General features: G+C 39.7%; 1 protein-coding gene across 1 annotated transcript; it reads left to right on the top strand.

Moving 5' to 3' along the window:
* Positions 1-3,582: 3,582 nt before the first annotated feature.
* LOC111609428 (NACHT, LRR and PYD domains-containing protein 3-like) lies at positions 3,583-23,891 on the top strand. Its single transcript, XM_023337886.1, has 10 exons — positions 3,583-3,608; positions 3,743-3,856; positions 12,413-12,491; positions 12,653-12,881; positions 13,023-14,814; positions 15,827-16,000; positions 19,252-19,425; positions 19,946-20,119; positions 22,375-22,421; positions 22,571-23,891. The coding sequence occupies exons 3-10, from the start codon at positions 12,414-12,416 to the stop codon at positions 23,095-23,097; spliced, it is 3,195 nt and encodes a 1,064-aa protein (XP_023193654.1). The 5' UTR covers positions 3,583-3,608; positions 3,743-3,856; position 12,413; the 3' UTR covers positions 23,098-23,891.
* The last annotated feature ends 3,808 nt before the right edge of the window (positions 23,892-27,699 follow it).

The following is a 27,699-nucleotide window of genomic DNA, read 5'->3' as shown; positions in this document are numbered from 1 at the left end:
GCCCCCAAAGATTTGAAGAAACCCCAAACACATGTGCAGCTTTATTGTTAAACTTTAAAATTAATTGAATTAGCCGTACGTTAGCCCTTTTCCCTTCGCTGTTTTAGCGCCGCAGCAACACTGGGCTCAATTTTTATAGCAACAGCTATATCTCATCGCCCAATTTGCCAGATTTTTTGTGCGTAGTCAGAGAGCACTGCCGAATGCGTAGGTGCATATCGCTTGGTGGACGGGTGCGGGAACTGTGCCAGAGAGTCTACAGTGGCTGGCGGGTGGCAGTGCCGGCACCCCGCGGTGGCCAATAGGCCGGAGCGGTGCTGAGCTGCGAGGGCTGCACGACGCCGCTTGCAGCATTAATTTATTTTATAATTTTTTTATCCAATTACTCGATTAATCATAAGAATAATTGATAGATTACTAAACAAAAATATTTGTAAACAAAATATTTGTTTACAACAGGCCTAGTAAAATAAAGTTTTCTGAAAAATATTGTTGTTCGGAAAACAATTTTGAAGAATTGCCTAGTAACAGAGTTTTTTCACTCTCCCTTCAGACTGAGTGGCTGTAACCTCTCAGAGAGAAGCTGTGAAGCTCTGTCCTTGATAGGTTTATTTTAATTCCTAACTAGCAAAGATTCAACCAGAGTTATAATTGTCTTTTCTGCAGAAAGGAGAGACTTGAAAACAGACGTGAAGAATCGCTGTAAAACACTGTCTGGGATCAACTCTGCCCGATCTTTCTCTGCATTTGGCTTTATTAGAAAATACAAAGAAGGAGGTTGGGCCTTCTCACATAGTCACACAAAGAATTTGACCAATGACCTTTTTCTACAGGGTGCTCTGGAACCTTCTGTGGACATGCCCTTAAAAGGGCATGTGGCTGACCACAACCAATCAGTTACACATGGAGCTGATAACACAGGAATGTGCAAAGTCTCTAGCCTCCAGGCAAACATCCTAAAAATGGTTAATAGTGTTTCACAGAAGAAAAGGAGTCAAGTAAACTACACACAAAATAATAATATGAAAATATAACCTTTCAAATAAACTCACAAGTAAATGAACTTAGATAATTATTCTAACAGTCCTCAGTTCTCAGCTCCCAGTCCTCCAGTCTCAGAGAACTGGACCTGAGTAACAACAACCTGCAGGATTCAGGAGTGAAGCTTCTCTCTGCTGGACTGAAGAGTCCAAACTGCAACCTGGAAACTCAGGTAAAATGTTTTGAATCCTAGTGAAGCCATATTTCTGTCCATTAACTGCTGCTATAGATGATGCAAATGTTATTTCAATAGTAGATTATTAAAATAAAAATGTCTGCCTTTGATGATGCTAATCATGCTAAGTCTTGACACATAAACTCAGCTGGTTTTCATTTACTCCAGGCTGAAAGAACCAAGAAGAGAGGAATGTAGAAAGGTGGGGATCAGACTTTAACTGTTAGTGTAACGCTGGACACTTGACAGATTGCTGCATCCTCAGTGTACAAAGAAGCATCATTGCAGATTCTTCCTCCAACCAGTTGTTAGACTTTCTTGTCCCTTCTACAAATGATAAATGTTGATTTTTATCATCTACAGAATGAAATACAGCTTTATTACTATTCTATGTTATTAACAGGTGAATATCCAGTTTCTTGAGTGTTCTCCTCTCGTGAAAATCACCAGTTCAGACCTTGGGTTCTACCTCAATGTTCTCATCATGTGATGAATTGTGTGTCTGCAGCTTATCAGGCTGTTTGGTCTCAGAGGAAGGCTGTGCTTCTCTGGCCTCAGCTCTGACCTCCAACCCCTCCCATCTGAAAGAGTTGGACCTGAGCTACAATCATCCAGGAGACTCAGGAGTGAAGCTGCTGTCGGCTGGACTGAAGGATCCACACTGGAGACTGGAAGCTCTCAGGTATGGAGGAACCTGCTGCAGGAGCAGAGAAGGTCTGATAGAGGAGGAAGAGGGAGAAATGTCTTTAGTCAGTCTGCTGGGAAACATTTAGAATGAAGATGAATATTTAGTCTCCAACTGAAATATTTTCTCTGAAACTGTGGTATTAATAAATGGATGAATAACATGGTGAAAATATAACTTGATATTCTGAAACTGCTTCTGTCTCTTATGACAGTTAAATAAATCAAATTATTACTGTATTTCAATCCCACCAGCAAAAATTGTTGCCAGACATTTTTTCTAACTTCTAGACGCTTTAAATGAATTATTTTGACTTTTGGCAGCTGCTGAATGTTTTAAAATAAAATAATAGTGTGTCTTCTCTAAGCAATATCAATTTCATGTATCCAGTGTGAAAGGTCACATGACCAGACCTCTTTACTTCCTGTGTGTGACGCTGGACATAAATGTTTGTCACAATCCTGTACAAGAGGAAGTCAGTAGAATATTTAAATAAACAAATATAAATAAAATATTTTGAAAAGATGTTCTTTCAAGTGTTTACTGCTGATATATAAAGAAAATCGTATATTTTGATCATAAGAAGAGTGAATGTAAGCGTGGCAACAATTGTTGTTTCACTGCAGACCTTCCACTTCCTGGTTCTGCTGTTCTGAAAGAAGAAACTACAAAACAGATGGTAGACATAACTGATTATGTTTAGCACATAATCAGTTATACAACATTTATCACACCTTGACTTTGAACTCTTGAGTTATTCAAGTCAGGTAAAAGTCCAGTTCTGTTCCCTCACATCTCTGTGCAGGTGTGGTACCAGTCTGGTTCTGCTGTGGTTCAGTTGAGTCTCAGTTTGTTGTTCAGATTCTCTTTATCAAATCTTTGGACCATTTGAACAAATTTTAAGTTTGATTTTTTCCTTCTTGAACTTTTACTTTAGGAATTTTCCTGCTAATTTTTGCTCTCTGATGTTTAGAAAACATGTTCACTTATGATTTCAGTTGAAAGTTTCATCTCTCTGCTGTTTGAAGGTTAATCTGGAGGATTATTAGATTATTTAGAACTGGAATGATGAACAGCTGATGTTTCTTTGTTTTATTCTCTGAACAAACTGCTTCATGATTTCATTTCCTGGAATCAAACTCTGGTCTCCACTGTTAAACTCAGAAACAACAGTGTCTTGTTGCTTCTTTTAAAACTAAAATGTTAATGTATATTATTATTATCAAATAGTACTGTTGAAATGTGTTCACTTTAGTCAAATTATCTTTGATGCAGCTGACAATCCACTTGTAGAGTTTAGTAATTAACTAACTAAAATACTTCCTGTTGTTCAGGTTGAATCAGTGAATGTAAATGTTGCTCCATGTCTCCATCTAGTGGACTGATAGTAGAAGTGCAGCAGCTGATGGCAGCTTCCTCTGCCTCTCTGCTGTCTGACTGCATTCACCTGACACTGATATGAAGCAGAGAAGAAGAGCCAATCAGAGGAGGAGCAGCTGATCTTTTTCCAGCTCTAATGATGTAAAGGATGATCAGAGTTGATGTGCAGATGAATGATGTGTGTTTCCTCTGCAGGTGAAGGTAGAAAGTGTGTGTGAGCTGATGTGAATTCAGCAGCATGGATGAGTGTGAGGACAGAGAGGAGGGAGTCCCTCCCTCTAAAACCACTCTGTGTGGGGAAGATGAGAGCCAGAGCAAAGGTCAGAGGTGAGGTCACCATCTCTAACTGTCCACAGCCCTTTTCACACAGCGTTCACTATATCAGGCCAGAATAGACGTGGTGATGAAGCTGCTGCTGCTCCTCTTTGCTGATTAAGTTTTAATCATCATGTTTCTGTCAGGATCCATCAGAGACTCAAACCAGAACCAGAACCCAGCTGTGTGTCCTTTAAGAGTGACAGGTCAAAGTTTGTGATCACTCACTTTAAATCTCCTGGATCTCCACCATCAGAGAGGTGAGATGCTTTTAACTGCTATAACTGTTCTGTTTATATCTGTTATTGTGGCCATGTGATGATAAGTTCTGTTGGGTTCTGTTGTAATGGGAACATTATACTGAATATTAGGTTATTTTCTTTTAATATGTCATACATCAATGACATTGATGTCTCCATGCTTACATGGTCCAATAATCAATTTAGGAACATTGTATCATGGACTTCATTGGTCTCTATAGGAGCCAAATATGTGTATTTTGCGTTTTTGGTAACTAGATGAGACTATGAACTCCAGCATATGAACCAAGAGCTGACAGGTGTTGAACCCGGAAAGGCATACAAGTTTTTGACCGCTGTGGCGGAGTCATTGTTAACGCTGTTGCCATGTATCATGGAATAAATGGATTTGTTCACAAATGGTTCATCTGACTGGAACAAATTCAGAATTTGAACAACAAAGAAGATCTCTGGGATTGACTTTACACGCAGGTAAACAGGTACAAAGTTAGCCGCTCAGCGAGTCATAAAAAAACATCAACGGGGGCGTGCCGTGGTGGCGTAGCGGTTGGCGTGACCCGTATTTGGAGGCCTTGAGTCCTCGACGCGGCCGTCGCGGGTTCGACTCCCGGACCCGGCGACGTTTGCCACATCTCTTCCCCCCTCTCCTTCCCCGTTTCCTGTCGGCCTACTATCATATAAAGGACACTAAAGCCCACAAAAGACCGCCTGGAGGGGTAAAAAAAAAACATAAAAAAAAAACATCAACGGATCAACGCTTAACCACTGCGGTATTAAACTGGCTAGTATACTGTCAAAAATTTGCCCTTTTTGGATTTTAATGAACTCCGATGTCTTTGAACAAAGCGATGGAGACTATGTGGAGCAGACTGAGACAGTTTGGGCTGCTATGAGCTGGTGAAGTGTTTGCTAGCTGGACTATTGCTACAGAGCTAAAGCATCAGGCTGTGGCCACGGCACAAAAGGATCGGATGGTCACAGTGGCATACTGTCAGTGACTGAAAGGATGTGAACCCATTGGACCGGACCGCCACAGCAATGGATCGGATGGATGTGGTGGCATACTGTCAGTGATTGAGGAGGATCATATCGTTGGATGGAGCACCTGGGTCTTTGAAGGTCATTGTGGATTGAATCACAGAATGTCAACAGGCGCCCTATGAGGTATGTTGCACCTTTGATGGCCTTTCTTGTGCATTCAAACCAATGCATTGGTAATTACGACGTTTAATAATATTGGCCATTGCCTCTTTGCATTTGAGGCTCATCTAGTATTGTTTTTTTTTGCGCGTTTGTCTTTCAAGTGGACTTTGATACTATGGAAATGGACAAAAATACTGAGACTGAACAAATAGCTATTGGTGGGGAATCTCAAAAACGTGTTGTTGAATTAACAGAAAGGCATTTGCTGAAAAACCTGAAACATTACAAAAAGAACAAAAATCAAAATGAAAAAAGGGTAATATAAGAAAAGAAATTCATGATTAACTGTCCAAAGGTGAACAAACAACGTTTTTAAGTCTTCTTGATATGTTGACTAAATTCTGTGATGATGCCAAATGTTTGCATGAATCTTTTCTGAGGTTTTTGCCACATGATGAAAAAGAAAATCATGAAGTATGGTTTAAAGCAAATATGATTCCTAATAATGAGTTTATTTCTGGGGTAGATAAGTGGGTCTCTCAAACTTTTATTAGCAAAAATGATGATGATGGTGTAAATCCTGCTGACAGTGTGTCAAATGTTAGTGAACATTCACAAAGGAGTGTTAATTCCAGCATCACTTCATCTGTAAAGTTAAAGGCAGCAGCTGAAAGGGCCTCAGTTTTGGCCAGTGTGAAGGCTGTAAAAGAAAGACATGCTATTGAAGAAGAGGAGGAGAAACTGAGGAAAATAAAAGAGACGCTTGCACTGGAAACTGAGTTGCTGAATCTGACTTGCAGATGGAAATGTATAATTTAAAGCTGGAATGTTCCTCACAAACATCAAACTCAGTGAGCTCATACTATAAAAGAATACAAAGGAAAAGGGATTAAAGCAAAGTTTAGACCCCTCTGTGAAAGAGTTTCTTCCTAAAAATTAAATTGAAAATCCAACAATTCAAAGGGATGATGTAAACCAGACTAAACAAAGAAGTGAATTAAAGATGGCATCAAAGGAAAATAAACCTATGGATGTAAGACCAAAGAGAACTGTAGCAACAAACCAGCACCCTGTGGGGTGTCAACATAAAGCCAGTGGAACCCAAATACAATCAAAAGAGCTTTTCAAACATAATGAGAATATAACCCAACCATCAAACAGTTTACAATTACCTGGAGAACTTCTTACCATCATGAGCAGACAAACTGAAATCACAGCAGCCTTGGTAAAGCAGCAACAGAGTATGACTCTCCCACCACGTGACATACCTGTTTATGATGGTGATCCTCTGCAGTACAGAGCCTTTATTAAAGCCTTCAAACAAGGAGTTGAAATCAAAACAACCAATGCGGACTCTCTGTACTACCAGGAACAATTTACTAAAGGTCAACCTCGTGAGCTGATGCGCAGTTGTCAGCATATGGATCCAGATTATGGCTATACTGTAGCAAAGACTTTATTGCAGGAACATTTTCGAAACCCTTACAAAGCTGCAACTGCATATATTAACAAGGCTTTTGTCTTGGCCAACAATAAGAACTGAGGACATTAGGGCATTACAGAGTTATTCTTTATTTTTGTGTGGCTGCTGTAATGTAATAGAACAGCTGGAGTACATGCAGGAGCTGGACATGCCCGTAAATATGAGAGCAATCCTTGCTAAGCTGCCATATAAGTTACGAGAGTGTTGAAAAAGTAAAGCTTATGATATAATGGAGACAACTGGATACCGGGCAGGATTCAGTGATATGGTTGCATTTATCAAGTGACATGTCAAGATTTTTTCAGATAGTTTCTTCAGAGAATTAAAAGATTACAGTTTCAGTACAACATCCATCAGTCGTCAACAGCAACAACCTGGGATCAAGACCAAGGGGAATGTAATGGCCAGCACTGTGACATCTGTGAGTGATTCGGGAGAGGTTGATTATCAACATGCTGCAGCTAGAGGAAGTGATGGCTGTTGAGCTTGTTGTTCAGAACCTCACCCACTAGAAGAATGCAAAAAAATTATGAGAAAACTTCATAAGGACAAAGTCTTTCTGTTGAGAAGAAAAGGATTATGTCTTGGCTGTCTGCAGTGAGGCCACATCAGCAGGATTTGTGAAGCATGATTAACTTGTGAAATTTGTAATGAAAGTCATCCAACTGTGCTACATAAAAGAAGAGAGACAATTTCTGCTGAGTTTGAAAAAGGACTACAGGAGCCCCCATCAATTGTGAATGCAGCCATACAGGGGCTGGTAAGGATGGTGGAATGCTGTCTGTGCTCCATGTAAAGGTTAAAGCAATGAAAGGACAATGTGCCATCCAAAAATATATGTCTTCTTGGATCCAGGTAGCACTGGAACATTTTGCTCTGAAAGGCTGATGCATCAACTGAACCTCACTGGAAAGCGAACACAAGTCCTTTTTCGAACAATGGTCCAAGCTAAAATAAGTCCAGCATTTTCTCTGTGTAATCTTGAGGTGGCTGGGCTGGAGAGCAATACATTTTATCCTTTGCCAGAGGTTATTACACAAAGACAAATGCCTGCGACCAAAGATGATATGACAACATCTGAAGATTTAATAAAATGACCATATTTGTCAAGAGTTCACATGCCATCCATATATTCTGAGGTTGATCTATTCATTGGTACCAATGCTCCAAGGTTATCGGAACCTTGGAAAGTTATTAACAGTCAAGATAATGGTCCATATGCCTTCAGAACTTTACATGGCTGGGTGGTCAATGGGTCCTTGCAATGCAATGTAAAACAATCAGGACTATAGGACCAATAGGACCGGGTCGAACGGTTGGGCCAGGCCAGACCCTGCAGTGCAAAAAGGGCTAGAGAATACAAAGTCTCAGGAAAAGATTGAAGTTCAATCAGAACTTTCACCAGGAGTATGTGGAGTATGTGGAACAACATCACTTCATGCAAGTATGCAGAACATCTTCCTGAGAATCTTTTGCATTGTGACAATGAAAGAATTTGGTACATTCTATGGTACCATGGGGTTTACCATCCAAGAAAGAGAGCTCTATGTGTGGTGTTTGACTGTGTTGCAGTATTTAGGGTTATCTTTGAATAGTGAGTTGCTGCCAGGCCCCAACCTCACTAACACTCTGCTGAGAGTTCTTATGAAATTCAGAGTCAATAAGAGCCATAATAGGAGACATTAAAGCTCTGTTTCATCAAGAAAGTATTAGACAGAACTTTAATGTTGATGATTGCCTCGAAAGTGCAGCCACAGAAGAGGAAGCTATGCATCTCATAAAAGATATTTTTGCTCTGTGTGAAAAAGGAGGTTTCACATTGGAAAAGTGGACAAACAACTATTGTTATGTTCTGCAGGCCATCTCAGAAGAGCAGAGTGCTAAAGATTGAAAGATGTTGGATCTGGATATTGATAAGCTTCCAAAGCATAGAGCTTTGGGTCTGGAGTGGTGTGTGAAGACTGATGCTTTCCAGTTTAACATGAAGCTGAAACAGCCAGGTGGAATGGAGTGTTATCTGTGAATAGTTCTGTGTATTACTGAAGAGAATTATCCGTTCTCCATGCTAAGTTTGTGATGTACGAGGTTGAAGAAGTGTCAGTGAGTTGAATTCATGAATTCCATTTATTAATACCGAAATACTGCTGGCCATGCTGACATGCTACCATTAGGAGCTAACAGTCAAAATAGCAACAAGCAACAGTTAGTAACTTCTTTTGTTAGCCTCTATCTAAGCTACGCCCCAAAGAGGGCATTCCCTAGTGTGTCATTTCTTCTAAGCAGAGCTCTCCTTTGCATGTAATTTCCTGTAGGTTTTGCTTAGCAACTAGATAGAAGGAAAACACAGTATTTATTTATTCTCGACAGTTCCTTCTCTTGGGATAATATAAACATCACCCCATAACAATTATTAAATATGTCCATGTGTGTTCTAAGCTATCTAGTGGACTGCTTCTTCCAGCTGTCACCAGAATTCTTGTCGTCCTCCACACATCATATCTTCAGTAACCCCCCGCAGAATATTGGTGTTGCCACAAGTTGTGCATGCTACGATGCTTTACTGCATCAGCTTGAAGTGAGGCAGCCGGAGACTGCAACATGATCAGCAGAAAACACAGGATCTCCAGTGTGGTGCAGCTGTTGAAGATGGTAGCCTGGGCAGCTGCTCCTCAGTCATCAGCAGCTTGTCAAACCACTGCAGCTTGAGCTCAGCATGGAGCCACATGTTCAACCTCAGGGTCATCTTCATCAGCCATCTTCAGCAGCCCACCTCGAGAGTCGGCCACGCTGGTGGAGTCATTCACCTGGCAGGTAATCCTGATAAGGAAGGTGACCACAGCATTAGTGCATTGCTTCTCCACAAGTTTGCTGAGCATGGTCTCTGGTCCTGGCATCTACTGGCTGTGGTTGAACATCATGAATGCACCAGAATTCCCTGTGGAAAGATGATGAAAACTGGCCTAAAGGGGTGATTGATGTAGCATTGGATGTCAGAGACAAAGAGATTAAGGAGGCTGCAGTTAACATCATTGGCCTTGACATTCCTGCACTTCCTGACCAGCTTATTGCACATTTTTCAGACTGGAGAAGATTTGAAAGAGCAACGGCCTGGTACCTAAGGCTGAAGTGTGTCTTAAAGGAGAAATGTAGAAGGAGAAAACAGCTGGACCCTTTAATGGACAAGAACCCAGTTCTGCATCAAATGAACACAACAGGGCTTTGCCACACAACTCTAAAGTGAGCTGTATGAGCGCCATCTATGTGTTGGATCCTGTTTTGAAGGATAACATTTTAAGAGTTGGAGGCCGGCTTCATAGAAGTGCAGTGCCAGAAGACGTAAAATATCCAATAATTCTGGCACAACACATCAAAGAACAACACATCTCTAAGTTAATCCTCAGGCATTTTCATCAAGTTCTTGGACATGCAGGACTGGCACACACACTGTCGGCTGTAAAAAAAAAAGGTTCTGGATTATGAAGGGAAATTCTGCTGTGAGAAAGGTTATTGGTGAGTGCAGCATCTGCAGGCAGTACAACAGTCAACCCTTAATACAAAAATGGCTGACTTACCTTTTGCAAGGCTTCCTCCAGACCTTAACTCAGTGCTGCGTCAGCCAACTCTTGATGATGAAGGGTTGAGTACAGTATTGGGTGAAGCAGAAGCCATCTTGAACGATTGCCCTATTACAACCCTCTCAGATGATCCAAATGATCTGGAGCCACTTACCGCCAATCATCTGCTCTTGCTCGGAGGAAAGCCTTCACTTCCTCATGGAACACATAAGCTGAAGGATCAGTATGGAAAAAGACGATGAAAACAGGTACAATACTTGGCTCACCTGTTTTGGAAGAGATGGGTTCGAGAATATTCACCTCTGCTTCAAGAAAGGCAGAAATAGAATGAAAGGAGGAAAACTCTTGCTGTTGGAGATATTGTGGTCATAATGGATCCTTCTGCACCTCGAGGATCCTGGCATTTTGGATAGGTTTTGGAAATGTTTTCAGATGGTCATGGTTTCGTGAGGTAAGTGAGGTAAGACTAAGGTAAGACTAAGTCCAATATTATTGAGAAACCAAATTCCAAACGTTGCATGTTATATGGTCTCTAAATTAATGTGTTAATGTCACATTTGTGTCACATACTTTCTCCTGTATTATTGTTTTGGGAATTGGCATATTTGTTTATTATGCCAATTAGGGGCCAGCGAATAGGAGCCAAATATGTGTATTTTGGGGTTTTTAGTCACTAGATGGGGCTGTGGCCTCCACAATATGAGCCACGAGGTGACAGGTAGTTGACAGGTGTTGAACCAAGAAGGGCATACATGTTTTTGACTGCTGTGGCAGAGTCATTGTTAATGCTATTGCCGTGTATACTGGATTAAATGGATTTTGTTCACAAATGGTTTCGTCTGACTGGAATAAAATTGGAATTTGAACAACAAAGAAGATCTCTGGGATTGACTTTACATGCAATCAACAGGTATAACATGAGCCGCTCAGCTGATGTTAGAAAAAAAGCAGCAATGGGTCAACATTTAACTATTACTTAACTGTAACTATTGGCTACTACAGCCAGTTTCATACTGGCTACCATAGTCTCCAATGACTGCAATGAAGTCCAACTGGATTGTTGGTAAATTAATGAAAGATACTTGGAGAATTAATCAGGTCCGCTTAGATCCACAGTCTCTACCCATAGTTTCTCCAGGTCCATCTAGTTAACAGAAATCTAGAAATCCGGTCTGATTTCCAGATGTTTCCCTGATATCAAATAAACAATCATTCATGTAGTGATACTCCTCCCTAGAGGCCAACAAAAAGAGAAGTTACTGCTGATGAATAACAAGAAACAAAATATCTAACCAGAATAAACTCACTTTCCTGCTGTAACATCTAAAATATAAAATGGAAAGAACAAGGAAAACCCTCAATCAGGACACAAACTATTATGTTATTGTTATTTGTTATATTTACAGAGGTTTGATCCATTATCTACAGAAATCAACAGCTCTATTCTAATGAAAGCACCTTTATATATTAACCTCTGGGGTGTTGATGATGATGATGATGATGATGATGATGATGTTGTGCTGCTTTCTGGCTCCATGTCAGACTAATATGTTCCATGTGGGACATATTTCCCACTGGGAAATATCTGTTAAAGCCAGTCTGGTCCATCAGAAATTGGTTCTTGTGTGCATCATGAGATCAATTCAGCAGGGAAGGAAAGCTTCATGATATGGTTGGGGAGAACATTCTGGAACTCAAATAAACTGAGCTGATGTTGACTAACAGATGTTCTGCTGCTTCTTAGTGGAATCAGCAGCAACATTAAATCTTTACAACTACTTGGATCATCTGGTTCACTGCTCACATTAAGGTATCACTTAATGGACCTTTACCTTCAGATTGTCTCTGTGTGGACAGATACAATGTGAGCTCACTGGCTTCCAGGAATCTACAGGATCCATTTTAAAATTCTCACAACATCCAGGAGAGGATCCCACATGGACACACATCCAAATATCACAGATCTCCTCCATGTCCCCATCACCTGAGATCTACTCATCAGAACCTGATGGATATCCCACACTGTCTTGAAAACCTATGTGGACAGAGCCTTCACTTCCACTGTTCCCAAGCTCTGGGACACTGTCTCCACCAGCATGAAATCTGCTGAGACTGTGGACTGTTTGAAGTCCAAGTTCAGCACCAACTTTTTAAAATGTCTATAGGGTAATTCTGGTGTTGCGTTTCTTCATCTTTGTAGTTCATCTTCCACTTACTAACGTTTCTGTATTGTGTTTATGGGGTGATCTATTTTTCTGCTTTACAGGCTTTTATTGTAAAATGTTTGATGATTTAACCTGTTAACTGTTGGATGAATATTTTGTGATTTCCTAATTGTTCCTGGTTCCTCCATAGAATGGACCAGCAGATCTCAGAGGTTGCCAGTGGTCCGTCTGCCCAGCAGCATCAAACACATCTGGACTCCATATTTATGGTCTGTACATGAACAACATCTATTTTTCCATGAGTTCTGTTCACAGTCATCTCCATGCTGCACTTTGTAGATCAGAGGACTGTCAGTCTGTCCAAAATCCATCTGGTGTTTGGCTCCATGATTTCAGTCTGATGTTTCCTTCATCTATTATTCTGTTGCAGCTGCTGGAGGACAATATTGTCACTTTTGTGAAAAATGAGCTGAAAAAGATTCAGAAGGTTCTGAGTCCTGATGACCCAGAATGTTCAGAGAATCAGAGAGAGGATGATGATGTGTTGGAAGGTGAGGATGAAGAGCAGAGAAGGAGCAACACAGAGGCAATGATGAAGATCACGCTGAACTTCCTGAGGAGGATGAAGCAGGAGGAGCTGGCTGACCGTCTGCAGAGCAGTAAGAGGATTTCCACAAAGATTTGACCTGATGGATAAATCACACATTTACAGATGTTTGAAAAGATGGAATCACATTTATTAACATCATCTTCAGAAAATAATTTTGTTTAGTTACTGATTTTACATTTTGTGTTATTAGAACAATTTGCTGCAGTTTGTCGACATCAACTTAAATCTGGTCTGAAGAAGAAGTTCCAGTCTGTGTTTGAGGGGATTGCTAAAGCAGGAAGTCCAACCCTTCTGAACCAGATCTACACAGAGCTCTACATCACAGAGGGAGGGACTGGAGAGGTCAATGATGAACATGAGGTCAGACAGATTGAAACAGCATCCAGGAAAACACACAGACCAGAAACAACAATCAGACAAGAAGACATCTTTAAAATCCCACCTGGAAGAGATCAACCAATCAGAATAATGTTGACAAAGGGAGTGGCTGGCATTGGGAAAACAGTCCTAACACAGAAGTTCACTCTGGACTGGGCTGAAGACAAAGCCCACCAGAACATCCAGTTCATATTTCCATTCACGTTCAGAGAGCTGAATGTGCTGAAAGAGAAAAAGTTCAGCTTGGTGGAACTTGTTCATCACTTCTTTCCTGAAACCAAAGAATTTTGCAGCTTTGAACACTTCCAGGTTCTGTTCATCTTTGATGGTCTGGATGAGAGTCGACTTTCGCTGGACTTCCACAACAAGGAGATCCTGACTGATGCTACAGAGTCCACCTCAGTGGACGTTCTGCTGACAAACCTCATCAGGGGGAAACTGCTTCCCTCTGCTCTCCTCTGGATAACCACACGACCTGCAGCAGCCAATCAGATCCCTCCTCAGTGTGTTGGCATGGTGACAGAGGTCAGAGGGTTCAATGACCCACAGAAGGAGGAGTACTTCAGGAAGAGATTCAGAGATGAGCAGCGGGCTAGCAGGATCATCTCCCACATGAAGACATCACGAAGCCTCCACATCATGTGCCACATCCCAGTCTTCTGCTGGATCACTGCTACAGTTCTGGAGGATGTGTTGGAGACCAGAGAGGGAGGAGAGCTGCCCAGAACACTGACGGAGATGTACATCCACTTCCTGGTGGTTCAGACCAAAGTGAAGAAGGTCAAGTATGATGGAGGAGCTGAAACAGATCCACACTGGAGTCCAGAGAGCAGGAAGATGATTGAGTCTCTGGGAAAACTGGCTTTTGATCAGCTGCAGAAAGGAAACCTGATCTTCTATGAATCAGACCTGACAGAGTGTGGCATCGATATCAGAGCAGCCTCAGTGTACTCAGGAGTGTTCACACAGATCTTTAAAGAGGAGAGAGGTCTGTACCAGGACAAGGTGTTCTGCTTCGTCCATCTGAGTGTTCAGGAGTTTTTGGCTGCTCTTCATGTTCATCTGACCTTTATCAACACTGGTTCTGATGTGATGAAAGAAACACAAAGATCTAAGAAATCTTCATTACTTAATAAATCTCACCTAAAATCTCTCCATCAGAGAGCTATTGACCAGGCCTTACAGAGTCCAAATGGACACCTGGACTTGTTCCTCCGCTTCCTCCTGGGACTTTCACTGCAGACTAATCAGAGACTCCTACAAGGTCTGCTGACAAAGACAGGAAGTAGTGCACAGACCAATCAGAAAACAGTTCAGTACATCAAGGAGAAGATCAATGAGAATGTGTCTGCGGAGAAAAGCATCAATCTGTTCCACTGTCTGAATGAACTGAATGATCGTTCTCTAGTGGAGGAGATCCAACAGTCTCTGAGTTCAGGAAGTCTCTCCACAGATAAACTGTCTCCTGCTCAGTGGTCAGCTCTGGTTTTCATCTTAGTGTCATCAGGAAAAGATCTGGATGTGTTTGACCTGAAGAAATACTCTGCTTCAGAGGAGGTTCTTCTGAAGCTGCTGCCAGTGGTTAAAGCCTCCAACAAAGCTCTGTAAGGACACAAATTGTTACTGCATTTATTTTGATAGAAATCTGCTTTTTGATGAGGTAAATATATATTCATGTTTCAGTTTATTTATCTGTGCATTGTCTCTTCAAAATGTCAAACTGAGGGGTCAGGGAGACAGACTTCCTTCACCAGCTGGACATAATGTTACATATTCAAGTAGTAAAAGACCTCCTCTTTATGTTAAAATTGAAATATGATTCACTTAGTTCCTTATGGAATTGTATAATTCTCTTTCCAGCTCCCTTGTTACCTGTTGTTCTGTCCTTTAAGACTGGAGGACTATACAATGAAGCAGTTCACAACAAAAAGGTGTAGAATGTAGGGCTGGAATGATTCCTCGAATGATTAGAGTACCTCGATTATTAATATTCCTCTATGAAAATTTACCTGCCTCGAAGCTTCGTTAATTTATGTTTTATTATTTAGCGCACCATGTTCCGACCGGTACATTACTTGTGTTATGCGTAGCTCTGACTTTCGCCTCTGAGTTGTTGACCTTATGTTAGCGGCAGAATGCCCAATATTCAATTTTGGCCCATGGGAATTTTATTGATTGATAATAATGCCTGGGTTTTCATCGTTTTTGGGGGGACCAATAAGCATCCTTAAAATGACTGATGCAATGCCTGGAGAACAGTAGCCTTTCTTCTCCAGGAGCTGCTCGTTCAGAGCGAACGGCGGAAAGAGCTCTGTGGGAGTATTTATACAGGTGAGCGGATAGATTGAACATGGCAGGTGGCTGAGTAGTTGATGGTTACAGTCTAAGTCCAGCTTTACGGACGAACTGCACAATAAATTTTATATCATCCTGATCTCAACAAACGGGTGGTGGAAATCATCATGGCGGGAAACTGCTTCGTTCGTCTCTGAGTGTGACGAACAAAGGTGCTGTAAATATCTCGTATTGCTCCCCCCCATTCTTACTTTCATCCCCTGGTCTATTGCCTCCCCTCCACCCCATTTTACATTCGTTCGTTTCTTTCTGTCTCCTCAGACTGAGTGGCTGTAACCTCTCAAAGAGAAGCTGTGAAGCTCTGTCCTCAGTTCTCAGCTCCCAGTCCTCCAGTCTCAGAGAACTGGACCTGAGTAACAACAACCTGCAGGATTCAGGAGTGAAGCTTCTCTCTGCTGGACTGAAGAGTCCAAACTGTAACCTGGAAACTCTCAGGTAAAATGTTCTCAATCCTGGTGAAACGAAATTGCTGTCCATTAACTGCTGCTATAGATGATGTAAATGTTATAAAATTAAAAATGTCTGACTTTGATGAGTCTAATTGTTAGGTAAATTGTATATATTATTATCAAATATTTGTTGTTTCATGTGCCTTTATAATGTTCTTGTCTTCTATTCCTTTTTTGTTTCATCTTAGCATAAAGAATGTTTCTGTGTTGTTGAATTACTTTGATTCCTTTCTCAGAAGGCCTCTCTGTGTCATGTTCTGTGTTGTCTGTGTATTTATTTAGAGTTTTCCTTGTCCTTGAGTCTCTTCGTTGTCCTGTCTTCCCCTTAATTGTTCCCAGGTGTGTCTCGTTTCTGTGATTACCCTCCCGTGTATTTAATGCCACCTGTGTGTCTGCGTCTCTGTTGGGTCCTCGTCGTTACTTGCCGCCCTTGTCGTTCCGTTCCTGTGTGCCCAGTCTATTTTTCATCCCTCGTTTACCGGTTGCTACCGGCGTCGAGCCCTGGCTTTAGCTCGGCCGTGCTGCCCGGCATTGGGACTGTTTTGGACTGTGTGTTGCATTATTAAATTCATTATTCATCTTACCTGGGTCCACTGCGTCTGCCTCACCACCATCTACACCGCATATCATGACACTCTGAGGAAGAGCAGACAACTGTTTTCAACAGGGTTATCGCTCAGCAGAAACCTCTGCATCCTTGACCTGTTAGATAGCTATAAAACTGTTGCCATGAAGACGTACAACTTGCTCTGTGTTATCCTGTGTCTGGAACAGAATAATCTAGTGTGTAGATACCATGTAGATATTTGTTAGTGACTAGCATTTACGTTGCAATTATGTGATTGAAGTGTTTTCCCCACCCCTTTGAGACGCTCTCTGTAACAGGGATCCTAACAGCAATAAAAAGGGAGAACAGACACGTATGTTTTCAGAATGGAAGAGCTGTGTGACTGAAAACATACATACATGAAAACAAACATAACAGGCTTTTCTCCTCACGAGTACAAAAGAATCTAACTCTCTTGTCTTTCTTGTGTTTGTTTAATCTGTCTCAATAGGTGTTTAAATCTGACGCTAATCATGCTAAGTCTTGACACATAAACTCAGCTGGTTTTCATTTACTCCAGGCTGAAAGTACCAAGAAGAGAGGAATGTAGAAAGGTGGGGATCAGGCTTTAACTGTTAGTGTAACGCTGGACACTTGACAGATTGCTGAATCCTAGGTACACAAAGATGCGTTACTGTAGATTTGTCCTCCAACCAGTTGTTAGACTTTCTCGTCCCTTCTACAAGTGATAAATGTTGATTTTTATTTCCTACAGAATGAAATACAGCTTTATTACTATATTATGTTATTAACAGGTGAATCTCCAGTTTCTTGAGTGTGTTCCTCTCGTGAAAATGACCAGTTCAGACCTTGGGTTCTACCTCAATGTTCTCATATTCTCATCATGTGATGAATTGTGTGTCTGCAGCTTATCAGGCTGTTTGGTCTCAGAGGAAGGCTGTGCTTCTCTGGCCTCAGCTCTGACCTCCAACTCCTCCCATCTGAAAGAGTTGGACCTGAGCTACAATCATCCAGGAGACTCAGGAGTGAAGCTGCTGTGGGCTGGACTGAAGGATCCACACTGGAGACTGGAAGCTCTCAGGTATGGAGGAACCTGCTGCAGGAGCAGAGAAGGTCTGATAGAGGAGGAAGAGGGAGAAATGTCTTTAGTCAGTCTGCTGGAAAACATTTAGTTTGAAGTTAAAAATGTAGTTTCCAATTGAAATATTTGGTCTGAAACCGTGGTATTAATAAATGAATGAATACCATGCTGAAAATATAACTTGACATTCTGAAACCACTTCTGTCTCTTATGACAGTTAAATAAATCAAATTATTAGTGTATTTTAATCCCACCAGCAAAAATTGTTGCCAGACATTTTTCTAACTTCTAGAAGCTCTAAATACAGTAAATTGTTTTTGACTTTTGGCAGCTGCTTAATGTTTTAAAATAAAATAATAATATGTCTACTCTAAGCTATATCAATTTCATGTATCCAGTGTGAAAGGTCACATGACCAGACCTCTTTACTTCCTGTGTGTGACGCTGGACATAAATGTTTGTCACAAACCTGTACAAGAGGAAGTCAGTTAAATATTTAAATAAACAAATATGAACAAAATATTTTGAACATATGTTCTTTCAAGTGTCTTCTATTGATGTATAAAGAAAATTATATCCCTTCATTCATCTTTTGATCATAAGAAGAGTGAATGTAAGTATAGCAACAATTGTTGCCTCTAGCATAATACATAGACAGCACTATGCTAGGTGTCCATTGGTTTGCTGTTTATTCTATATGCCTGGTTTCCTCACAGCTTAAAACCATCAGATATTTTAGCTCTTCTAGACCTGAAGGAACCTCAAAATGATGTTTTCTACATCACTGTCATTCCCACAGTTGAACCCCTCCCCAAATCACCTCCCAAAACCTGATCCTTTCCACAAAGTGGGTCTTTGCACTGAATGAAGCTACAAGATGATGCCATGCCTGAAACTAGTTTAGGACAGAACAAAGGTGTAGTTCTTGGTCTGGTGGAACAGGGAAAATGTTCTCCAAGATGCAAATTTATTCATTCTAACATTTTCACCTGACCTTGCCCCACTGATGAAATGACCAAATGAGGTCAAAGGTCACTCGGCAAATTGAGACAATGACATCTGCAGGATGTGGAATTGAATCTTTATGTATCTAAAATATTTCTGAACACTCTTGTAATTATTCTTTGTTATAATAGGTTGTGCATGTCATAATTTTTCTTATTTTTTATATGTATAAATAGGCCATATTTGTATAATTCAGACTATGCAGTTTTCCATTGGCAACAATTGTTGCTCAGCATAAAACCAACATTTTCACCAACATAACCAAAATAAAATGCATTAATTCTACAGATGCTCTGATCAGGTTTATTGCTGCCGATACCGATACCGATCACCCATGAGGTCGATCTCTGCTGATCACCTGAATTGGTTGTTTATTTTTTGCATTAATTAGAAATACTATGTGATCTGGCAAAATTTAAAAAATATCTGGTTATAAATTCACCTAATTAACGTAAACATGCAACAAAGTTGCAGGCACAATACAGCAGCTACTGTTCAATCAGTCCAAGAAGAATATTGTTGACTGGAAAGTAACACATACATTTGATGGATTAATAACAGATTTTTCTCTCTGTCTCCTCAGACTGAGTGACTGTAACCTCTCACAGAGAAGCTGTGAAGTTCTGTCCTCAGTTCTCAGCTCCCAGTCCTCCAGTCTCAGAGAACTGGACCTGAGTAACAACAACCTGCAGGATTCAGGAGTGAAGCTTCTCTCTGCTGGACTGAAGAGTCCAAACTGCAACCTGGAAACTCTCAGGTAAAATGTTCTCCATCCTGGTGAAACCAGATTTCTGTCCTTTGGCTGCTATAAGATTTTGTAAATTTTATTTCAGTAGCAGATTATAACATCAGTAAATGTCTGACTGTGATGAGGCTAATCATGCTAAGTCTTGACACATAAACTCAGCTGGTTTTCATTTACTCCAGGCTGAAAGAACCAAGAAGAGAGGAATGTAGAAAGGTGGGGATCAGGCTTTAACTGTTAGTGTAACGCTGGACACTTGACAGATTGCTGCATCCTCAGTGTACAAAGAAGCATTATTGCAGATTCTTCCTCCAACCAGTTGTTAGACTTTCTCATCCATTTTACAAATGACAAATTTAGATTTTTATTTCCTACAGAATGAAGTAAAGTTTTCTTACCATTTTATGATATTAATACCATAATTAATATCATTCCTTGAGTGTTTGCCTCGTGTGAAAATGATCAGTTCAGATCTTGGGTTCTACCTCAATGTCCTCATGTTCTCATCATGTGATGAATTGTGTGTCTGCAGCTTATCAGGCTGTTTGGTCTCAGAGGAAGGCTGTGCTTCTCTGGCCTCAGCTCTGACCTCCAACTCCTCCCATCTGAAAGAGTTGGACCTGAGCTACAATCATCCAGGAGACTCAGGAGTGAAGCTGCTGTCGGCTGGACTGAAGGATCCACACTGGAGACTGGAAGCTCTCAGGTATGGAGGAACCTGCTGCAGGAGCAGAGAAGGTCTGATAGAGGAGGAAGAGGGAGAAATGTCTTTAGTCAGTCTGCTGGGAAACATTTAGTTTGAAGCTTAAAATTTATTATGCTAATTCAGTATTTGGCTTGTATTTATTACAGTTAAATTATAAATACTGCTGGTAATTTTGGCTCTGTAACTTTGCAAACTACATCCAATTAAAAACTGTAGGAATCTTTCACATGGTGCTGAATGAACCTGGGAAACCGACCCATCTACTGGAACCACAATGACATGGTAGTCAGAGCAGCAGGGGGCCAAATATAGCTCCATGTAGAACCAAGAGGTTGGAGAGAGAAAATTAGTTTGAAACTGTTTCCTATCAGAGTTCAGTTTGTCTCTCTGTCTTCACAAACCAGGAGCATCATGGGCTGGGCGGGGCTTCCACTGATGGATTTACTGAGAAAATACAAGAAGCTGATTGGCTGATGGACAGGAAGTAAAAAATATGCAGATGAATTACATCACAAATCAGACAGAATTGGTGTTGTGGATAGGCGTAGCGCAGGATCACATGGTGTTATTAGTGATTATAGATCACCTGTTGCTCACCTGGTGACTTTAGTCAGTGGGTGATGGGGGAGGTTTACTTTTTACTGACCGCTTCAAGCTAGTATGTTTTTGTCTTTGATCACTGTTTAAACCTGCAGATCTGGTTTTAATTCTGCTTTTGGACACAAATATCTGATATCCACTGATGTTCTGCCTTTGAATTTTGATGATATTGAGGAAAATAAAATCATCCTAACTGCAGCTTGGATTGAAGTTTTGATCAGCTGGAGCGTCAACAATGATTCTCCAGGGGCGTGCTGTGGTGGCGCAGGGGGTTAGCACGTCGCGGGTTCGACTCCCGGTCCCGACGACCTTTGCCGCATGTCTTCCCTCCTTCCTGTCTGCCTACTGTGGAAAAAATACGAGCCACTAGCGCCGCAAGAACTCTTCGGAGAAAAAACCCCCCCAAAAAACAATGGTTCTCCTATTCAGCTGATCAGTGACTTTGTTTGACCGTCGCTAATATTTGGTAATAAAGAGACATGGCTGAGAGCAAATATAGATTTTAGATCAAGTCTAAATGTTTCAGTGACAGGAAGAAAGGAACAAGAGGAGGATGAGCAACATCTAGAAATGATTATCTACATTCAGAAAAATAAGTAGAGGAACTGATCAGTAAAGATATAACTATTATTATCAGTAACATGTGGTAACTTTAATGCATATGGAAAACAATGGGATGGAAACAGAACACTGAAAGTAACTGAAAGAGCAGCAGAAGAACATTTAGAGGGAACGAACTGATGATGTTTGAATGATGGAAAAGAGACAAAAACATGTTGATCCAGGAAATGGATCAGTCCTTGATTTAACTCTAGTGTCTAGGAAGATTTCAGCTGATTGTGGAATATTCTTCTGACTAAGAACGTGTGGAGTGCATGGAGCTAAATAGGAACTGAAATAATAATGAATTTATTCTGATTCAACCATCTTCTAACTGTCACATCACTCATTCAGGAGTCTAAGGAGTTCAGCTGTTAGATTTCTATGATGATTTACTGAGGATAGAAAAGACATTAAAACAATGTTGGATGGAGCTTCAGACCAATCAGCCCCCAGAAGCAAAGATGAGAAGAAAAGCAGCTCCATGGTGTCAGATGGATGTTTAAAAGTTCTGAGTGAAATAAATAACTTCAGATTTCAAGCAAACCTTTCAAATTTAATGAAGTTGTTAGGTTAAAATATAAAACACATGAAAAAGTGAATAAAACTATTCATAAGGCAAAGAGATCTAGAAGTTTAGTAGCTTTATCTATTTGACAGTTTGATCTCCACCAGGAGGCGACATCTGGAAAATGATCAAACGTATGAAAGCAATCAGGGAATAAAAGAAATCCCATGTTTTCCAGAAGGAGGGAAGAATTGCAGTGAATGATGAAAAAAAGTAGAAAAAGTAAAAATGAGAGTAGAGGAACTCGTTCAGATCCAAAGTTCTGATAAATTTACTGAGAAAGATAAAAAAGACAAGATCAGCTCATCCAGAACTTCTGCAGTGGAGGGAGGATTACTTTTACAACCTGTTACTGCAGCTGCTGGATTCAGGATGCTGTTTCTTCTTCTGGGTCTCATTGTAAATGTGTGCAGCGCCACCTGGTGGTGTTGGTTGGTAGAGGAAGTGCTGAAAGAGACTGATGGTCTGACCCCCCTCCTCCTTTCAGGGTGGAGCCTGCTGGAGTCCCATTCTTGACACCAGGTCTGAGGAAGTGTAAGTGTGTTTTTCATCTGATTCATGACAACAAAGCAGCTCACATTCAACCATCTTCAAACTGTCACATCACTCATTCAGGAGTCATCATCAAAGTGTCAATAAATGATCAATAACTGCAGCTGGATTGTGTTTGTTCTCTCCATCAGATTCATGTCAACTCACCATCGACACAAACACAGTGAACAGAGAGCTCAAACTGTCTGAAGACAACAGGAAGGTGACATGGGTGAAGGAGCTTCAATCATATCCATATCATACAGACAGATTTGATTACTGGCCTCAGCTGCTGTGTAGAACTGGTCTGACTGGTCGCTGTTACTGGGAGGTTGAGTGGAGAGGAACAGTTTATATATCAGTGAGTTACAGAAGAATCAGGAGGAAAGGAGACAGTAGAGACTGTTGGTTTGGATGGAATGATCATTCCTGGAGTCTGAGATGCTCTGATGTTGGTTACTCTGTCTGGTACAATAACATAAAAACTCGTCTCTCCTCCTCCTCTGTCTCTAACAGAGTAGCAGTGTATGTGGACTGTCCTGCTGGCATTCTGTCCTTCTACAGAGTTTCCTCTGACTCACTGATCCTCCTCCACACCTTCAACACCACATTCACTGAACCTCTGATTCCTGGATTTGGGTTCTGGTTCAGTTCTGGTTCCTCAGTGTTTCTGTGCTGAGTTGAGTCTAAAGAGTCTAAAGAGTCTAAAGATTTTCCTCCTGCTAGAAAATCTCTCACTGATTAAAAGATAGTTCAGTCTCTACATGTCTGTTTCGTACAGAAACATATTTTCATGGATCCAAACTGTTTCTTGGTTAAACTTTTCACACAACCCTGGGATTATTCCAGGATTATAACTGGATCAACTTGTTGTTTTTTCTGTTTCCAGTCAAAGATTCACAATGAATCTCAGGATGTTTTGTTTCTCTCTTGGTTTTTTACTTTCATTTATCATTCAGATTGCTTAATGTTTCCATACAATTATAGAGTGAAGATCTGGTGAAACTTTTATAAATCCAACACAAATTCTCCAGAAGAAACCGATCTGAATTATTGCTGCGCTGGTTATTTTCATCCAGCTAATTCAAATTCAACTCAAAAATACTTAATTGATCCCAAAGAGAAATAAAATGTTGTAACTAATAAATTCAAAGTCTTCAAAGGTTTATTGTAGATCATGATGGCTGTTGGTAGGTAAGATCTCTGAACCCTTTCATGCATTAATTATGATTTTTTTAAAGTCAGTTTTATTTTTCCAAAGTGTTTTTGATTTTCTTAAGACATAAAATTGGTGTGAAAAGAATTTAAAAAAAAATATATATATATATTTCTAGGATTTACCCAAATGTCCACTCAGGTGGACAACATGCGCTTTAATTTTTTTACTAATGAAATGCTGTATATCATAATGTGAATATATTTTGACATTAGTTAACAGAATGTATACAAATAAAACATTGCATTCAGCTCTCATCATAGTCTAATGTTCACTACTACATCACTTTATTCACTTACTTTCATTAAACATCTTGATCTCATTTTATTATTATCTTGGCTCCTCTTAGACAGTATGATATTATTGTGGACATTTTCAATTTTACAAAACTAACAATATTGAACATGACAGTTTTCTGTAAGATGACAGTTCAGTCTCTTTGTTTATAAACCTATAAAAATGCAAATGTATCTTGTATGAAAATGTTCAAAGCACTGAGGTTGCAAACATCACATTGGATGAAAATGTATTTAGTTTTTTGTGTGCAGGCTGGTTCAATGCATGTTGATATTTTTGGCATCAGTGATGTATGGCCAGTGTTCTCCAGGCCTCAGCCTGATCTCATGTGGTGCCTTAGACCAGTGGTGTCCAAAGTCTGTCCTGGAGGGCCGCCATCCTGCATGTTTTAGTTCTCTCCCTGATTCAACAAACCTGGACCAAATGATGGCTCATTAGAAGGCCTAAGCAGGACACTGACATGCTAAGGAGGACGTTACAACAAGGCAGAAAACTAGACCATGCAGGATGTTCCTAGAGACATCACTGCCTTACTCAGCAGTCTGAGGTTTGATGGTGATGGGATGAGACTGGCACACTTGAGCTGCCGGATGAATCCTCATTTATTATCACACAAGCTACAGATGCCTTGAAATGTAAAAGATTCATTGTCTCCAAGAAGTAAAAAAACACTTAATATCATGTCAAGATGAAGACCTGCTCTGATGATCAATACATTCTTGACCTTGGGTGTCTGAGGTATGACGAGTTTCCATATTCATTCCTGGAAATGTCTCCAGTTCCTGTTCTGCTAAGGCCACATTTTCTTTTCTGGTTTGACATTCATACTGGTTTATATTCTGTCATTTGCTGCATCTTCAGTTATTTCATGTCCCTCAACATCTTGATTTACCTCAGTGTCCAAAGGTTCTTCATCATCCTCATCTCTGTCACTACTCCTGCCACTGGCCAGCAAAGTATAAAAACTTTACTTCTTAACGGAAACAATGGACATTTTTTCCTTTCAAAATCTTCAAGTTAAAAACTAAAATATAGGTCCGTGCTTTTACAGCCAAAATACTTGCTGGAAATGGTACAGTTTGTAGAACTATAGTCACAGTAATGATATCAGTACCTGCAAAAATATTGCCACTGATGCATGATGTCCACTCTAGTGGACAAGTGATTAGTTGTAATTTTCTCCAAATACAAAGTTGTTATTTGGATAATACATCAGTATTATTATTTTTAGGGATTACTTTACATACAGGAGAAGGAGATACTGGATATTACTGATTTGTCCAGCATTATTTTGTCTGTTTGCCATAGTTGGATTTAACTAAATTTTCTTGTACTTTAGGTGGATGGCCAGTAGATGGCAGTGTATTGTATGATGCACTAATGTTCACTTTAGTGGTCTGTGTGCATTTATAACAGAAAAACATATATACATATAAGAAAATATCTGTCCACTGTAGTGACCCCAACGCATGTTAAGGTAAAATACTACTCACAGTGCATACTTTAAAATTGTATTATTTAGTTGAATCAGAAGAGCATTGACAATGTACAAAGTCTATAATAAACTCATTTTGTGGTGTATATATTATTACGTAATAATAATAATGTATTTGCATTATGTTATGGGATGCTGGTCTGTCCACTGAATCCTTCACCTGCCGGTTCATTGCACTTTAGATAGTGGGACATTTTGATGAGCTCTGGGTTCCCCAATGATCTCATCCAGTACTTACTCCATGTCGACTTTCTTCTCATATTTAGGTTTGGTTTTCAGGTAGGTTGTCTCAGAATGCTTATTTTATCTCTTATTATCTCTTATTTTAGTCTGGCTCACCAAGATTATGTCACACACATGACAACAGATACACTTATTTTGTAATTTTATTTTTATATGTTTTTCTTAGTGTGGACCTAATACTATGTTGTAGAAAATAAAACTGACATAAAGATATAATTTTCTACATATTTCTTATCTAAAAATTAAAATCTTTACATATGTAGAATACAAGATGTTAGCTTTGTTAGCTAATCTGTTTAAGGTGACAACTATGATATGAATAATTATTTATATCTTGATTGAGGCACGTTTATTCCTCCATACAGTATTTTTCCTCTATCTGAAGAGTTTTTTGTTGATTTGCCAATAACATAAAGTTTTAATTTAAACTAAAGATTGTTGCTTCAAAACAACATATCTAATCACTTTTGCTATAAAGAGCAACACTAAATAAAAACAACTCATCAGCTTTCATGCGGTCTCGATCCACTATCCTTACATTTGGAAAGTTGTTGCCATGGCGACTCCAGTCCAGACGTGGAGATTTGGTTTCCTGCAGGAGATTAAAGCCGAACTCAGACTGGAGGAAACGCTCACAGTTCTTAGTGGAAACAGACTTTACTCAATTAACAGCAGTAATGTTTACATTTATTATTACTTCTCTTAATGGACCAAATTCCTGATGTTTCCAACTGATTTTAGTTTTTAAAGTTGTAAATAATGAGTCTGGAACAAGCTGCCACCTCTCTGCTGCTTGATCTGACTCTGACTTTAAATTAAACACCTCCGCAAAACGTAAGTTCATCCTGTGAAATTCTTGCTTGGTCGTCTTATGCGAATTTGCGGTTTTCACAATAAAAAATGTGAAAGTGTTGCTTTAATTTTGTGTTTAATCATTAAAGCACTAAACTTTGCTTCTAGTTATTGACATTTAAACTGAACAGTTTTGTGTTAATGTGTAATTTAACTTTGATTAGAAGATTAAAATTTGGAAAAGTTTATTTACAGTTGAAACCAGATAAAAAATACACACATTTATTTTCTCACTATAAACTATTTATAATAAGAACTACATCTTGCCTTTAAAAAGCTAACAAAAACATACTGAAACTATAGATTACAACATTCATTGTTTTAACTGCCAGCCATCTTGCTAGGCAGTTGCTATGACAACATAAACAAACCACAACAATATTAGTACATTACAACATTTACTCATTTACAATTTTGAAATTTAAGCCTGATATTAACAACGAGGCTTAATCAATCCTAACCAACTTTCAACAAGATTTATAAATCAATAGTTTTAGTTTTTATATTTTACTTTTTCATATTGTTTACATCGATTTATTATAAATTTTCTTTCACACTCCCTTTTTCCACAATACAAAAGAAAATAAATATTTCACTAAACAAGCAAAATTAACTTCAAAATGTTTAGATATTGAAAAAAGTTCTATAGATTATCATATATGGCACGTGTGTCAAACTCAAGGCCCGAGGGCCAAATCTGGCCCGCCATAGCGTTTTATGTGGCCCTCTAGACTCCAAATCATAGCAATGGGCCCCTCCAGTTTTTACAAATAACCGCAAATTCAAACAAAAATCAACAGGTCCCCTCATGTTTTCTGAGTTTATCAACATGTTTTCTGAGTTTATCAACATGTTTTCTGAGTATATCAACATGTTTTCTGAGTTTATCAACATGTTTTCTGAGTTCATCAACATTTTTTCTCAAAATTGTCCATAAACATTTGGGTTCAAGTGCCTGCTGTCTCAGCCTGACCTGATGTCAAGTTATAGTCCATGACCGATAGAGAGATTAATAAAAGATCACATTTAACATCATATGTTAGCGCAAATATTGTAAAAAATTTCTTACAGATATTTCTAAATTAGCGCCACGAAATCTGTGATGTTGCTAGCAGAAAAGCACAAAAACAATCCTGGATGAACTGATTAGTGTGAAAAGATGTTCAATATTATGTTAT

The sequence above is a fragment of the Xiphophorus maculatus genome, chromosome 8 (genome assembly GCF_002775205.1).
Source record: "Xiphophorus maculatus strain JP 163 A chromosome 8, X_maculatus-5.0-male, whole genome shotgun sequence".
Classification (NCBI taxonomy): Eukaryota; Metazoa; Chordata; class Actinopteri; order Cyprinodontiformes; family Poeciliidae; genus Xiphophorus; species Xiphophorus maculatus.
This window is presented reverse-complemented; position numbering and strand designations above follow the sequence as displayed.

Excerpts from the sequence above, each read along its gene's own strand:
- LOC111609428 (XM_023337886.1), top strand. The coding sequence starts at position 12,414 with ATGGACCAGCAGATCTCAGAGGTTGCCAGTGGTCCGTCTGCCCAGCAG. Across the intron at positions 12,882-13,022 it reads GGCTGACCGTCTGCAGAGCA|AACAATTTGCTGCAGTTTGT; the intron begins GTAAGAGGATTT and ends TTGTGTTATTAG. Across the intron at positions 22,422-22,570 it reads GACACCAGGTCTGAGGAAGT|ATTCATGTCAACTCACCATC; the intron begins GTAAGTGTGTTT and ends TCTCTCCATCAG.